General features: G+C 42.6%; 1 protein-coding gene across 7 annotated transcripts in view; it reads left to right on the top strand.

The window, feature by feature from the left end:
* Positions 1–15,098, top strand: part of Eya4 (EYA transcriptional coactivator and phosphatase 4) — a 117,717-nt gene that overhangs the window by 80,895 nt on the left and 21,724 nt on the right. For all 7 annotated transcript variants that reach the window (XM_032894891.1, XM_032894890.1, XM_032894886.1 and 4 more), the window contains one exon: positions 14,845–14,934. In XM_032894891.1, coding sequence (XP_032750782.1) covers positions 14,845–14,934 — 90 coding nt within the window. The remainder of the gene's footprint in view (positions 1–14,844; positions 14,935–15,098) is intronic.

Genomic DNA, 15,098 nt, shown 5'->3' with positions numbered 1-15,098 from the left:
AACATTCAGGGACTGTTTCTGTAATTCATAAAAGAGTTGTCTCCCACGCAGGATGCGTGGCTGCTGGGATGAGGAAAGATTTGTGGAATATTAAAACAAACTCACATACCCAAATTTATAGCTCATATTTATTTCGATTTCCTGTTTCATGCTGGGTATACTTTATAAATAATGCACCAGTGAGCCCAGGCTGCTGTAATAAGGCATTAATAAAGCCTGACCACAATTTATAACCAAATCATCGTCATAAGCCTGGAGTGAAAAATCAAAATTCTATGGCTGGGGGGATATGAAATCTGAAGTTTTTCAGATTGTAATCTAAGGATTTTTTTTAAAAAATTGACTTTTCAAAATCATGCCATGAGGCCCATTTAAATGACTGTGATGCATGTTGCTCCCCGTGTCAGATCGGCGGTGATGGGCCTCGCCTTGTAGAGTCACCTCACACCTTTAACATGTCCCTTGACATCAGGTCCTTTTCTAGGAACTTGAGTCTTTCAAATTATGAGATCATTTGAATTCCCCAAAGGACGCCTAAGGAGAATGGTGAGCAGGTCATTACAGTCCTCTTCCTTTTGTTAAATTGAGGACAGCGCTTTCTTTCTCCAGTATTCTTGACCACAGCGAATGACCTCCGTCTCGTCTCAAGGAAACCCTCTATACAGGCCGAGGTTTCTACAGACTCACACCTGAAGCCTTTGGGACTGTAAAGGACAGGAAATACAGAGAATGAGGCTGAAGGTCGAGGGAGACATGAGGAGAATAGGAGGTAGAGAGAACCCAGGAGCCTGAGGAGGTGGGAATCCATTGTTACCCACACAGTGGGGTAAGGGAAAGCTGGCAAAAGGTCTCCACAGGACACGCCCATTCTCTTCCACACCCAGCTCTCCTGAATAAGGTCATGTTACTATTGAAAGTCACTCTTCAAGTTCAAATTTCTCCCACTAGATGGGGTGTCTGGATGAAAGATTGCCACCGCATGAGTCTTCCCACTGAGCTCTTGAGGTCATGGATCCTTGTCCCCCTCCTTTCTCACTTGCACTAATTGAAGCCCCGTGAGCACCTCCCCAGAGCATATCGATGGCAAGCATGCACCCCAGAGCATATCCATGCCAACACATTGCCAGGCCTCAGACATCCAGACCCCCATAACCTTCATCCAAAATCTCCTTTTCTTCCTGAGTTTCCCCATCTCAGTCATTCTGCTGTGGCAACAGAACGCTGCCACCACACTGCTGCGGCATGGTGCCCACCAGTGTTCGCACAAGCTCACATTCTGAATTCTTCCCCCAGTCACTAACTCCATTCTGAGAGGCTATAGAGCCTTTAGGAGGAAGGGCATAGTGGGCAGAACTAGATCTGTAAGGGCAGGCCTTGAGAGGCTCTAGCAAGCCTCTGATTCGCACTCTGCCCTCAGTGATAAGAAAAGTCCCACCACAATGCATAATCCCACCACTGTTCTGGCCCAGCGGGTGAGGCAAAGTGAATCCGAAGTGAAATCTTTGAAACTGGGAGCCAAAATAAATCTTTCCTCCTACAAGCAAAAATGCCACAAAGCCCGGGGAAGCGCGATTGTCTGTCAACCCGAAACCAAGCTCTCAGACCTCTCTCAGCAGACATGCATCACTGACAGACAGGAACAGGCACTGGGAAATTTTCTAAATGCTTTATCTTAGTAATAAATAAATAAATAAATAAATAAATAAATAAATAAATAAATAAATAAACCAGGTTCTTCAATATGATAATTAGTGGTCTTTGAAGAAAGTTCTCATGGTGAGTTAATGTGAAGAGTACTTACATCGAATGGTGGCTCAGTGCAAGCTCTCATATCAAAATAACTCTGAGATAGTGTAAACACTCTGCCCATGAGATTGAATTCATCAGCTCTCCGATGACTTCACAGGCTGATAGAAACGAAGTCATTTTAGCCAGTAGTTGAAAAAACTCATTTTCACTGCTCTTAAAGATTGTAACCAAGTTGAAACTGGAGAGAAGGCTTAGCTGTTAAAAACACTGCTGTCGTGCTCGCTTCGGCAGCACATATACTAAAAACACTGCTGTCTCCAGCCGACATGTGAAGACTCACACAACCACACCTCCAGCCCAAAGGATCTGATCCCCTCTGCAAGCTACACAGAACACATGAACTCACAAGGACACAGATATATACACTGATTTTAATAAGTAACTGAAACCATTAGTTTTGGAAGGTGGGTGAAAGAGTTGTGTAGATTTGAAATTGCATATGTGTACTCTGTTCATTTCATGATTCAAATCACTCATTTCTTCAATGTGCATTACAAATCATTTCGTGTGTGTGTGTGTGTGTGTGTGTGTGTGTGTGTGTATGTGTCCCATGTCCCATATGTGACATTCAGAGGACTACTTTTTCTCCTTCCACGATATGAGCCCCAGAGATCGATTCCAGCAATGTGCACTTCAAATGCACAACTTGGTGTGATGGTGATTTTTTCCAAGTTTGAAGTGGTGCATTTTTATACATATTCTGCCGAGTGTTATTATATAAACTACATAAGAATAGGAGTTCTCCAGTTGGAGGGAAGATGCAAAGAATGAGAGCCCCCGTGATCCCTTATTCTCAATCACCCAAGAAGGGTTTACAGAGGCCTGGGCATCTATTTCCTGTAATGAGTATCAGCTGACCTTGGTAGGCTGCCTGGCAAGCCATTTGACCTCTGAGCCAATTTCTTTATCAGAAAGTGATTATAGGGGCATAAGCTAATCTTGGCACTTGAAAGGCTTATGTGGGAAGAGTGTGGCTTCAAGGCCAGTCTGGGATATATAGTGAGTTCCAGGCCAGCTTGTGGTACATGGCAAGACCCTGTCTCCAAATAAATAGGTGGTTTTGGTTTTGGTGTTAGTTAGGGTTTTACTGTTGTGAACAGACAGCATGACCAAGGCAACTCTTCTTAGGACATTTAATTGGAGATGGCTTACAGATTCAGAGGTTCAGTCCGTTATCATCAAGGTGGGAACATGGCAGCATCTAGGCAGGCATAGTGCAGGAGGACCTAAGAGTTGTGCATCTTCGTCTGAAGGCTTGCTTCCAGGCAGCTGAGTATGAGAACCCATGCCCACAGTGACAGACCTATTCCAACAAGGCCATGCCTCCTCCTAATAGTGCCACTCGCTGGGCCAAGCATATACAAACCATCGCATTGAACTTAAAACTTACAAAGAAAATAGGTGATTCTCTTCCATGCTGGAGTGAATAGGTGAGCTAAATAAGATCATATTAAGGATGCTTAAATAAGGCTGTTATGAACATAGTGGAGCATGTGTCTTTGTTGTATGTTGGAGCATCTTTTGGGTATATGCCCAGGAGAGGTATAGCTGGGTCTTCAGGTAGTACAAATGGACTGAACTAGAAAATATCATCCTGAGTGAGGTAACCCAATCACAGAAAAGCACACTTGGTATGTACTCACTGATAAGTGGATATTAGCCCAAAAATTCAAATTACTCAAGATACAATCCACAGACTACATGAAGCTCAAGAAGAAGGACAACCAAAGTGCAGATGTTTCACTCCTTCTTAAAAGGGGGAACAAAAGTATTCATAGGAGGGGATGTGGAGACAAAGTTTGGAGCAGAGACTGAAGGAACTGCCATTTAGACCCTGCCCTACATGGATATATAGTATATATATATATATATATATATATATATATATATATATATACAGCCACCAAAACTAGATAAGATTGATGAAGCTAAGAAGTGCATGCTGACAGGAGCCTGATATAGCTGTCTCCTGAGAGACACAGCCAGAGCATGTCAAATACAGAGGCGAATGCTTGCAGCAAACCATTGAACTGAGAACGGGATCCCCAGTGGAGGAATTAGAGAAAGGATTGGAAGAACTGAAGGGGCTTGCAACCCCATAAGAACAAAAATGCCAACCCACCAGAGCTCCCAGGGACTAAACCACTACCCAAAGACTATACATGGACTGATCCATGGCTCCAGCTGCATATGTACCAGAGGATGGCCTTGAAGGACACCAATGGAAGGAGAAGCCTTTGGTCCTGCCAATGCTGGAACCCCCAGTGTAGGGGAATGTCAAGTGATGGAAGGGAGGGTGGTTGGGGAGGGGAACACCCTTGTAGAAGAAGGGAGGGGGGATGGGATAGGGGGCTTGTGTCTGGGAAATCGGGAAAGGCAATAACATTTGAAATGTAAATAAATATCCATTTAAAAAAACAGACACTTAACTATGAACCCAAGTATCTGCTTCTCAGATCAAATAAAGTTAAGTAATAATGCTCATTCTTTTCCATCCAAATGAGAAATAACTAAAAATGGATGCTCTCAGAGATGCAGAAGGCCTGGATCTGCTCTCATGATGGTGGTACTGCAATTGCACAAAATACATTAAGCCAGGGGGAGAGGGCATGTGCACCTGAACTGTAAAATCTAGTCTTAAAGCTAACACATCTATCTACTGGCCTGCTTCTCTTTCTCCCAAAACTATAAATTGTAGCAAGTGTCACCTCTGGTCTCCTACAGAATGCTTGACATTCCGTAAGTACATCCACTTCAGTGCATGGTACACTTAGCCCTTGCCTCTGCTCTATGCCTCTGATGTGGTACAGCGTGTTTTGCAAGTGACACAGATAGCCAGGACCTAAGTCTCTGACATGATCTTAAGTCTCTGTTCTCCTCCAGTCTTGTGCCACCACATGGGACCTTTGCAACTAAAATCTATAGTCTTCAGTTTTCTAGGAACGCCATGATCTTACCTAAGTAGTTTTTGTTTTTGTTTTTGTTTTTTTTATTCACTTAAGAACACTTGTAGAGGGGTTGGGGATTTAGCTCAGTGGTAGAGTGCTTGCCTAGCAAGCGCAAGGCCCTGAGTTCGGTCCCCAGCTCTGAAAAAAAAAAAGAACACTTGTAGAAAATTCTTTATCAGTCTGTAAATAATATGAAAATTTCCAAGGTTCTTCCTAATATGTCATCACTCTGTGACTCTGCTCAACTGTCAACACTCCTTCCTTGCAAGCAGAACTATTTCTGGATCTTTCTGATGGAGGCAAGCGCAGGCTCTGCTGTAGGGAGGCTGTGATGGGATCTCTGGCTGAGTCCCAGATGGCACGCACAGCTTCAGCACTGCAAAAATCCAAAATAGAAGTTCGTGAATTTGACAAGATGGCGCCCAGGTCTCAGCCACCACCTGGGAGTTTGTGAGGATGATTCTGCTTCCCCGAGTAACTGTGTACATTATTTTACCTAAATAACAGCAATTGCTTTCTCAGGTGTAGGAATAAATTTTAACCAATTTTGCTGTAGAGGTTTAATTTATGTAGGAACATTAATGACTTACATGCTTGGAAGCCAGAGTTATTTAAAGTCGTTCTGGGTAAGGAGACAAAAGAGATGAACAGCCCAAGTTGGAGGAAAGATTAAAGAGAAGTGAATCACTGCATTATAACATGTGATCGTAATTCAAGCTCACAAGGAGATTTGCCTATAGGAAACAATCTGTATGGTAGGGCAGAGCTGTGAGATGAACCACCCCATTGCTTTTAGATTTAAGAATTGAAACACTCACATAGAAACACAACGTTGGAAGTAGCTTCGTTTTCTACAGGTCATTAAGAAATCAGTGTGTGAGTTAGTGGCATGGTTGGTGTTCCTAAATGATTAGAATTGTGGCTCTGAAGCAATCAGACCTGGGACAGCTAACACCATGACCTCTAATTCCCTTCTGAACCGAGCTAGAGTTTGGCTTTGTGGGGATTATAGACCTGAGTTCAAGTTCTATCTCCCCTTGTCAAGATCATATGACCTTTTCAAGTTTGCTTAGTTTGTGGTTCAACAGGAATTTGAAATTTGGGCAACTGGGTGTTTCCCAAGGAAAGGCTTTTTCTATTTGTATCTGTCACTTGGCCCTTCAGTGCGAGACACTCAGTTCAGTGATAAGAACTCCATGGTCTTGATAGTCAGGTGCTTATAGCCAGGCTTTGGAGTACATGAAGCATAGGAAAACAGTTAAGCATCAAAAAATGGTCATGTGTGGTGCTGTATACCTTAATCTAAGCACTCAGAAATCTAAGGCAAAAAGGAGCCCCATGAGTTCAAGGCCAAATAAAGTGGATAGTATTTTTCTTTATATATGATTTTTTTCTTTTTTCTATTGGATATTTTCTTTATTTACATTTCAAATGTTACTCCCTTTCCTGGTCTCCCCTCCAGGAACTGCCTATCCCATCCCCCTTCCCCTTGCTTCTACGAGGGTGCTCCCCCACTCACCCACCCACTTCCTTCTGCCTCCTCACCCTGGCATTCCCCTACACCAGGGCATTGAGCCTTCACAGGACCAGGAAGCATGTTCATGTACACATGTGTGTAGTGTATAAGCAAATAGAATATGCACACATAGAGTAAAGCTGGATGCAGGGCACTGGCGTGTCAAAATCTGCCTGTGAGACGTTGAGAGGCAATGGTAGCTATGTTATACTTAGAGCTTGTATCTGATACGTATTCACTTCAGAGGATCTTTTCCTGCTATATTGAATGGTACAGGGTGACAGAAAAGTTCCAGGGTCAGTAAACTGCTTCAGAAATGATTTTGTGGTGTGTGTGTGTGTGTGTGTCTGTGTGTTTCTGTTGTGTGTCTATATGTGTATCTATGGGTTATTTGTCAATGTGAGTGTCTAAGTCTGTATCTCTGTCTGTCTGTGTCTGTGTGTATCTGTGTGTCTGTGTTATGTGTGTGTTGGTGTGTGTGTGTTTAAGTATCTCTCTCTCTCTTTCTCTGTGTGTGTATGTTTGTCTATCTCTGTCTGTGTGTCTCTCTCTTTCTTCTGTGTGTGTGTGTGTGTGTGTTGGTGTGTGTGTGTCTGTGTTTAAGTGTGTGTTTGTCTCTCTCTGTCTCTGTCTCTCTGTCTCTCTCTGTATCTCTCTGTGTTTAAGTCTCTCTCTCTGTCTCTCTGTCTCTCTGTCTCTCTCTCTCTCTTCTGTGTGTGTGTGTGTTGATGTGTGTGTGTGTATTTAAGTATGCGTTTGTCTGTCTCTGTCTCTCTGTCTGTCTCTGTCTCTGTCTCTCTCTCCCTCTCTGTGTGTGTGTGTGTGTGTGTGTGTGTGTGTGTAGGTCATCCTCCTCAGGCATTGATACTCAGCATCTGTCTATCTTGCCTTATTGTGTGAGACAGGTTCTGTCTGACTGGGATCTGGAGCTCACTGGATTTGACTGGTCTGACTGGCCAGCAAGTTTCATCATCAGTCTGGCCCCGTGCACAGCTATTTATGTGGGTTCTGGTGATGAGACTCAGTCTCATGATTGTGCTGCAAGCACTTCATGTCCCCTTGAAGTGATTGCTCTCTGAGCCACCACACACCTGTGACCTGCATCCTCCCCACCCCGTACGACTGGCCACAACATTCTGACCTGTTCTAGGAAAGGCCTTCTGAGCTAAATTTTCCCAGTTGCTTTTCCCCTTGTCTTCTTGTCCCCAAATTACAAAGGAAGACTCTCTTCTGTGGTCCAAAAAATAGCTGTGGCAAGGCAAGAGGTCTTTCTCTGTGTTTCTTCCTGGCTATCTTCTTTGTTCCTGACTCAGGTGAGGGATCAGTCTTCCCTAAGCACACCTTGCCTTTCCCAGGCTTGGCCCCACTGCTGGATGCTCTGTCCCACATGGTAGTCCCACTCATACCCTCACTCATACTCCTATGTGTGGCTAACTCCATGACTTTTTACCCAGTCATTAGTCCTCCTGGAAGGGGCATGCTGGCTTGGCTTACACTAACTATCATGGTTCCTCCCTGAGCTTCTGCATCTACTCACCTAGGTGTCTTTGCACTCCAGAGGTATCAACACCTGAAATGCTGTGTTTACTGGGCTGTTCATCAGCTATGTTACATAATAATGATAACTAAAGCCCAGAAGCACATGGCTTTTGTATTTACTATTTATTTTATCTCTGTTGGTATGTAGGTATAAGTTGGGGGGCTTCTGTGTCCTTGTTCTCGTGACGGGTGTGTGAGTGTTCATGTGTGCGGATATACATGTAAACATGTATGCATGCCTGTGAAGATCAGAGGTCAGTTTACAACATTTTCCTCCATTCTCCGTGTTGTTCATTTTTCAATCCAGGAAGCTGGTTCCTAGCGAAGAGTAATTCTCCTTCTATCAGAGGTCGTTTGTTTCCTGCAGCTCTCCATCTAGACATCCTGAGAGCCTTCCCCAGCCACAGTAACAGGTCAACCGATTTCTTCATTGCTCGGGCCTTGTGTAGACAGCCATACTGTGGAGAACTCATGAATGTACCTTGGCTGTCACATATGGAAGACACAATGTCACAGTAGACATCTGGTCCTCTAGCTTTAGAAGCTTTTTATACCTTCTTCTGCAACATCCCCTGAGCCCTGGTGCAGGAGTTGTGTTTTGGATGGATCAGTTAGAGCCAGGCACCCGCACTGTCTGTTGTTCTCTGGGTTTGTCCAGTTGTGGCTTTCTGTAATGATCTGGTATAAAAGGAAGCTTCTCAGATGGGACCTGTGCTAACTTGTGGGTGATGGGAGGAGCATTTAGAACGTAGAATGAGGAATTATGCTCATTTAGGAAAGTGGCTATAACGGGGTCTCCTCACCATGACCTCACCACTTGTAGTTGTCTGGGTTTATAGTACCAGGAATGGTTTCTGTCCTGTTGAGTGGCTGTGGTTATTGCCAAAATTTAAATGCCACTATTGTAACTTCAGGAATATTTTTCTGTGGTGGCCATTGTTATGGTTCATAGGCATCATAGCTGGCATGATACCTGATTGTTTGCCTCCCTTGATAGTTTGCATAGTGACTTCTAGTATTATGAAAGCTAGTCCTCGCTGAGGGGAGGGGATTTAAGGTCCTGTTCAATTCCCTTCCTCAGGCTCCTGTGTCTGACAAATGTGGCGCCTTTAGTAATAGAGACTTGCTGTTAATCTCTGGAGACAACCAAGGGCAATAGTAATGCCCTGCATTATTTTATGATCCTCTTGACCAACAGCTCAAAGGGAGTCTTCTCCTGCCTGGTAATAGGGTTTCTATTAGGTAGCCTGTGCCTCTTGGGAAGAGTGCCATCATTTAAACTGAACTTTGATGCTAATATGCTTATGTCTTATATATAATTTTAGGTAAATATACTATTATTTCCTATGACTTTTCCAAGCATGATTCATCCTTAGTGTGATGTATCTTTCCTAGCTCTGTCTCCAATACTGACTTCCTGTCCTCCCCCCAGTTAAATCCCTCTTTTTCCCTTGGAGACAGAGTCTCTCCTTGACCCTGCATCTCACCTTGACAGTCAGTGAGCTCCAGGAGTCTTTTGGTCCCTGCCTCCCTAGCGATGAGATTCTAACTGCAAGCCCAGCCTTCCTGCATGGGGGCTGGGATCTGAACCAAAGTTCTACCGGCTTCCTCTGCAAGCACTTTACTGACTCTTTCCAGTCATCTTTCCAGCTTTGCTTTAATTTGTTGGTTTAATTTTGTTATATTGTTCCCCTCCCAGAATTTGAGCATGCCATAGGCACTCAAAACTATAGGAACAGATGATCAATAATGGAATGTTCCTAACAGTATTTCCCAATTCCCTCTGAGAAGTCTTTTTTTTTTCTCCCTTTTTGGAAATACTTGGAGTTGAAACTAAGGCCCCATGTACACCAGGCAAGCACTCACCCACTGAGCCAAAGGCCCCGTGTTCCCTTTATGAACTCTGAAGTCTATTACCTGTTCCTCAGACAAATACATCAACTATGGAGTTTCCCTTCCAGTTGATGAATGGATCTCATTCCTCCTCTTACGTCCAATGCAAAAAGTCGTTGCGTCTTGAGAACCCAGGAACGTATTCCACCGTGGTTTGTGGAGATGACATCCCTTTCTTTGCAGTGTGCTTAGACATCTTCTGTCCATTGAGTAAAAATCGACGAAAGTACTTTATGGCCCAAAGGAATAACTGGTCCAAGATCCCAGGACCTTAAAAGAAAAATAGTCCCCAGTTTCTTTAAAAATACATAATTGCTGCTTCTTCTGAGATATTTTTACAGTGTTTCCCTAGAGGAGGAATTGCAGCTGATGGCCCAGTGTAGGGCAGAGACCCACAGACAGACAGTCTGGCTCCGATTTATGTTCTGTGCTAACATGGCTAATAGGCATTCGTGTTTTGATTTAGAGACGTGCTGTACTTGACCCTGACTTGGGTGTGTACACTGTTGACATCTGGCTTAGAGGTACACTTTTCAAGGCTAAGAGATATTTTTTCTTCATATTCTTTTTCCTCCTGCTCCCCCTGTGTGTCTCTATATCTCTGTCTCTGTGTCTCTCTGTCTCTGTCTATCTGTCTCTTTGACCTCTGTCTCTCTGTCTCTCTCTGTGTGTCTCTATGTCTCTGTCTGCCTCTCTCTGCCCTCTGTCTCTCTTTCTGTTTCTCTGTCTCTCTGTCTCTCTCCATCTCTGTGTGTCTATCTCTCTGTTTGTCTCTGTCTGTGTTTCCCTATGTCTCTCTCTGTGTTTCTGTCTCCCTCTGTCTCTCTGTTTATCTCTCTTCTTCCTTCCTTTCTTTCCTTCCACTCCCTCCAACAGAGTATCTTGGGAATCATTTCAATGTTTTGATAGCGTAGTACAGAGCATAAATTGGCAGTCGTCCCATCTGCCCCGTGTTGAACTCGGCAGGAGACATGCTGAATCCTTCAGAACTCTTCTGTGTGTGTGATGTGTATCAGAACTTTCATCCGACCCTGTCTGTGCCTCTATTTCCCCACCTTATCACTCTGCCCAAGTCTTGGCTATCACTTCATTTTCAATGCTATACTCAACATTCACTCCCCCTAAGTGGAAAAAAGCCTGCAGCAAATCTGGATTCATAGGACACCCCATAAACATCTATGAAAATAATAGAAACTTCAATACAAGACTTGGGTTCTCTCCAGAAATATGTCTCACTTGCAAATGCTTGATAACGCAGTAGACCAGTCACTGGTGGCCCCTTCCCAGCCAGAGGTGCCCACCATGACCAGGTTCTGAGGAGGCCATCCCCCGACTCTCCCAGACAAATATCCCTCCCTTTTGGAGTTTGAGATCTATGAGTCCTTCAACTGGAAAAGTGTGACACTGTAATTTAGAATTAGTTTAGAATTAGCTGTCCTAGTGACTTTGTTCACTGGAAGGGGGGGATAAATCATATATTTGTAAAGAAGCCCTCCCCATACAGTCTCTGAGGAACAAGAACACCACCTCTTAACTTAGTTTTCCTTGGCTTGTGGCCTTGATGACCAAACACCTCTCTGTCAGTGGACTTGCTCTCAGGAAACCTTAGTAAAATCTAACCAATTCGCACTCTGATAAAATTCAAATCTAAACTTACCCAGTTAAGAAATGGGATTTTTGCCAGAATGCTTACTAAGTGCTAGCTGTAGTAGGGCGTGTGTTGTACAAACACCACAGCTTGCAAAACAAGTGATTAGCCCTCCCAGAGCCATGGTGCTGCATTCCACCAGTACGCTAGAATGCAGCTTTCCTTCATCATCCCATATGCTATGCCTGCTTACTAGAATGGCCACGCAATGTTTTAAAATGTGTTTGTTTGCATGCTTATCAGATGCACAGAAAAATGCATCCTTTGTGGATGTTTCCACTGCCGTTTGGATAGCACGGAGGGGGACACAGTTCAGAAGCATGTTATCAATAAAAGTAACAATCACAGGGCCACTAGGGTTTCTCCCATCTTCCCAAAAATCAAATCTACAAAAGCAAAGAACGTAAGGAATGAGCACAAGATAGCCAATAGTTTTATTGAAAACTTAAAAGAGACAAATACCCGTTGGGATAAGATTCACTAACCTAGCCTCCCCCTCCAAAAAAAAAGCTTTAAAAAGATATTTCTGTACCACATCTGAAATTGATATCTTTGGGGCAGAAAGCATCAGAGGACCGTGGGTCTCCCCTGGACTGTCTTGCATCATGGGCGTTCCTGAAATTCACAGAGCGTCACTAATGGAATTATGTGTTTTCATGCCGTAATTACATTTGATTTTCCTGATATTTCTCTGGACATTTTGTTCACGGGTCCATGACTTAGCAGAATATTTCGAAGTTTTCTATAGCATTGTCCTAATTAAGACCCACTCTGCTCCCTCCCCAAAGAGAGGATTAGCAAGAGCAATTCTTAACAGAAAAAAAGACGAAGTGCATAGTTAAAAAAATTATTCAAGCTTCAGAGAGTTCTTCCAATAGCAATGAAGGATACGAATACCAAAAAAGAGAATCTGACAATGGACGGAAACATGATCAGGGGTCCTTCTGAGTTCTGAGCGAATTAAAATAAGTAGTTGGGGGCACAAAACATATGTATTCTTTATATTTGAATGAGTGTCTTTTAGACAAAGCAATTTGATCTTTGCCTTGTACTGAGTTCTACTGTAGACATCTTGGACCTCTCAGAACCCTTATATATAATATATATCAGAGTACACATCCAACCTCACCCATGCCTTCATCACCCCATCTTTTTGATTTGGGGATACTTGGGTGTATTGATCCTAGTAGCTGGTCACTAACAGCAGATCAATGGGGCAGTAGAGCCCAAGTCCATGTAGCCAAAGCACGTACACCAGGATATGAGCAATCTACATAGGATTTTGTCAGGAAACTTTAAAAGACCCACAAAAACGCCTGCTGAGAAGATGAAAACAATTAAGTAGGTGAACTCTTACAACCCCCATCTTACCCTCATCTACAACAAGCCTTACTTTTGTTCTGTATACCTCCATACTCATTAACATGCAGTTCCTAGTTTTAATGTGGCCTTCCTGTTCTCCACGTTCTCATGGCTACAGAACATTGGAGGGACACTCAAAGTGTGTTTACACTCCGAGGTTTTCTCCACAGTGCTTGAGGGAAGTAGATGAAGAAAGACCATGGTGTTGTGGAGGGGCAGTTATGGGCAAGCGGAGCTAGTTAGAGGTGTAGCTGAATATCACTGGGGCCCGAGCTGGGTTTGGTGTTCTCATCAGTAACTGAAGCGAAGCTATCTATACATCTGCCCAAGTTCAGTGCATTTCTTAAAACACCACTTATGAAAATGTTGAGATCCAAAAAGCAGTTCTCTGTTCTCACAGACCTGCAGTCTTGGTCACAGCCAAGCCACACAACCCAAACCAGAGGCTGGGTCCTTCCTCGGAAACTGCGTTCCTCTACACTTCTCAGTGTTATACACAATAATTTTCTCCCTTCCAAGGCATCCACCTGGCCTCAGATGCACAGGAATTGCCCCTTCCGGTTTTCTACTTCCTGCCTTCCCCTAGTCACACCCGTAGTTGTCCCTTAGATTTTGTTCCTACTTCAATACAACCATGTGAACGGTTGCTTCCATGTCCCCGAACTCTCCTCAGATCTCAAAGTCTCCTGACGCTGAGACTTCAGCTTCAGTTAATCATGGCAAAGAGACAGCAGCTCTGCTTCTAATTCTTCAGCTCCTGCTACTATTTAAGATATAGGTCACTGTAAGCAAACACGGGAGACATTTTGATTTCTCATCAACCCCACTAGTTCCTAAAATCACTAAAAGCAAAGGTTTTCTACATAGTTTTGTGCAATGAGTGAATATTCTTTTACTCTCCACTTTCTGCAATCTTAGCGAAATTCAGGTTACACATGTAGTTAAATAGAGACTCCTGCTACCCTGTCCATCAAAATGCCATTTATGTTAAGCGGCATTTGTATCGGTCTATCTGCTTTACTCTCTTGATTTGCTGCAATCCTCTTGGCTCATTCGGATCATCTGTAACACCCACGGGGCCTCTTCTCCCCCAACTCTAGTTTGATGGCAGCCATTCCTGTTATCCCTTTTCTTTTCTTTTAGAGATTATAATATAATTACAACCTTTCTCCTTCACTTTCATCTCTTCACAATCCTCCCATGTATCTCTCTCCACTCTCCTTCAATTTCACTTCCTCTTCTTTCACTAATTGGTCCAGCACGTATATGTGTATATGGATGTGTATGGATGTGTATGTGTTTATCTATGTATTTGTGTGTGTATGTGTGCATGTATATGTTTATGTGTGTTTGTACGTATATGTATCTACATGTATGTGTGTATGTGTATCTATGTATGTATATGTATATATGTATATTTCTAAATATAACCTATTTACTCCATATAATGTTAAATACATATCCTTGCAAATATTTAATGTTTCTCTGTTCTTCACCATCCATCCAAACACGATTCTTCAAGAGGTATTTGTGACATATATGCAAGCTAAATCATCTAAACTTGTTGGCTTTTTTGCTTCTCTTATTCATGTAAGGATATGGGTAGATAAATTAATATCAAAAGTGTGTTTGTAATCATCTTTACATGCATATTAAGTCCTGCAAATTACCAAACATCTCTTCAAAGATCCATGATTGGGAATCATTCATAAGTCATTTTATACACATATATGGAATTATTTAAATATTATAAGTGGTATAATATACTATAAATTTCAATACACGTATATAATATGTAATGACCAAATTGATAATTAATATTTAAATTTCAAACATTTATCATTCTTTGGGTTGAAAACATGCAAAATCCTTTATTCTGATCACCTGGAAGACTACAGTAAATATTGCTAATTATAGTCACACTACTTTATATTATGAGCCACTGGAATGTTGTCATATTTTTAGCTATTTTCTAACTCTTTAATTCCTCCCTTACCTCTGGAAAATGTTTTGATCTTCGCTAAAATTTCATCTAATATTTTGCCTTCTCCAACAATATCTACCTAAAATATTTCTTTAGTAATTGTGGTTAATGAAATTTTACCACATTTTGTATGTGTTTTTTTCAGGATCCCCCGATGGCTGTAACCCTCGGGCTCCGAATGGAAGAAATGATCTTTAATCTTGCGGATACACATTTGTTTTTTAATGACTTAGAGGTAAGAATTTTAAAAGTCAAGAATAATTATTGACAACACAAAAGCTCTCAGATGGTGTCATGTATGCAGTAAACTTTAAGAAATATGGGGGGAGGGGTGGAAGGATGCTCATCCCACGAGAGCTGTAAAGTTCTTGTCAAGTGCAAAATTGCATAGATGAGTAT

Source organism: Rattus rattus, chromosome 2 (genome assembly GCF_011064425.1).
Source record: "Rattus rattus isolate New Zealand chromosome 2, Rrattus_CSIRO_v1, whole genome shotgun sequence".
NCBI classification, from domain to species: Eukaryota; Metazoa; Chordata; class Mammalia; order Rodentia; family Muridae; genus Rattus; species Rattus rattus.
This window is presented reverse-complemented; position numbering and strand designations above follow the sequence as displayed.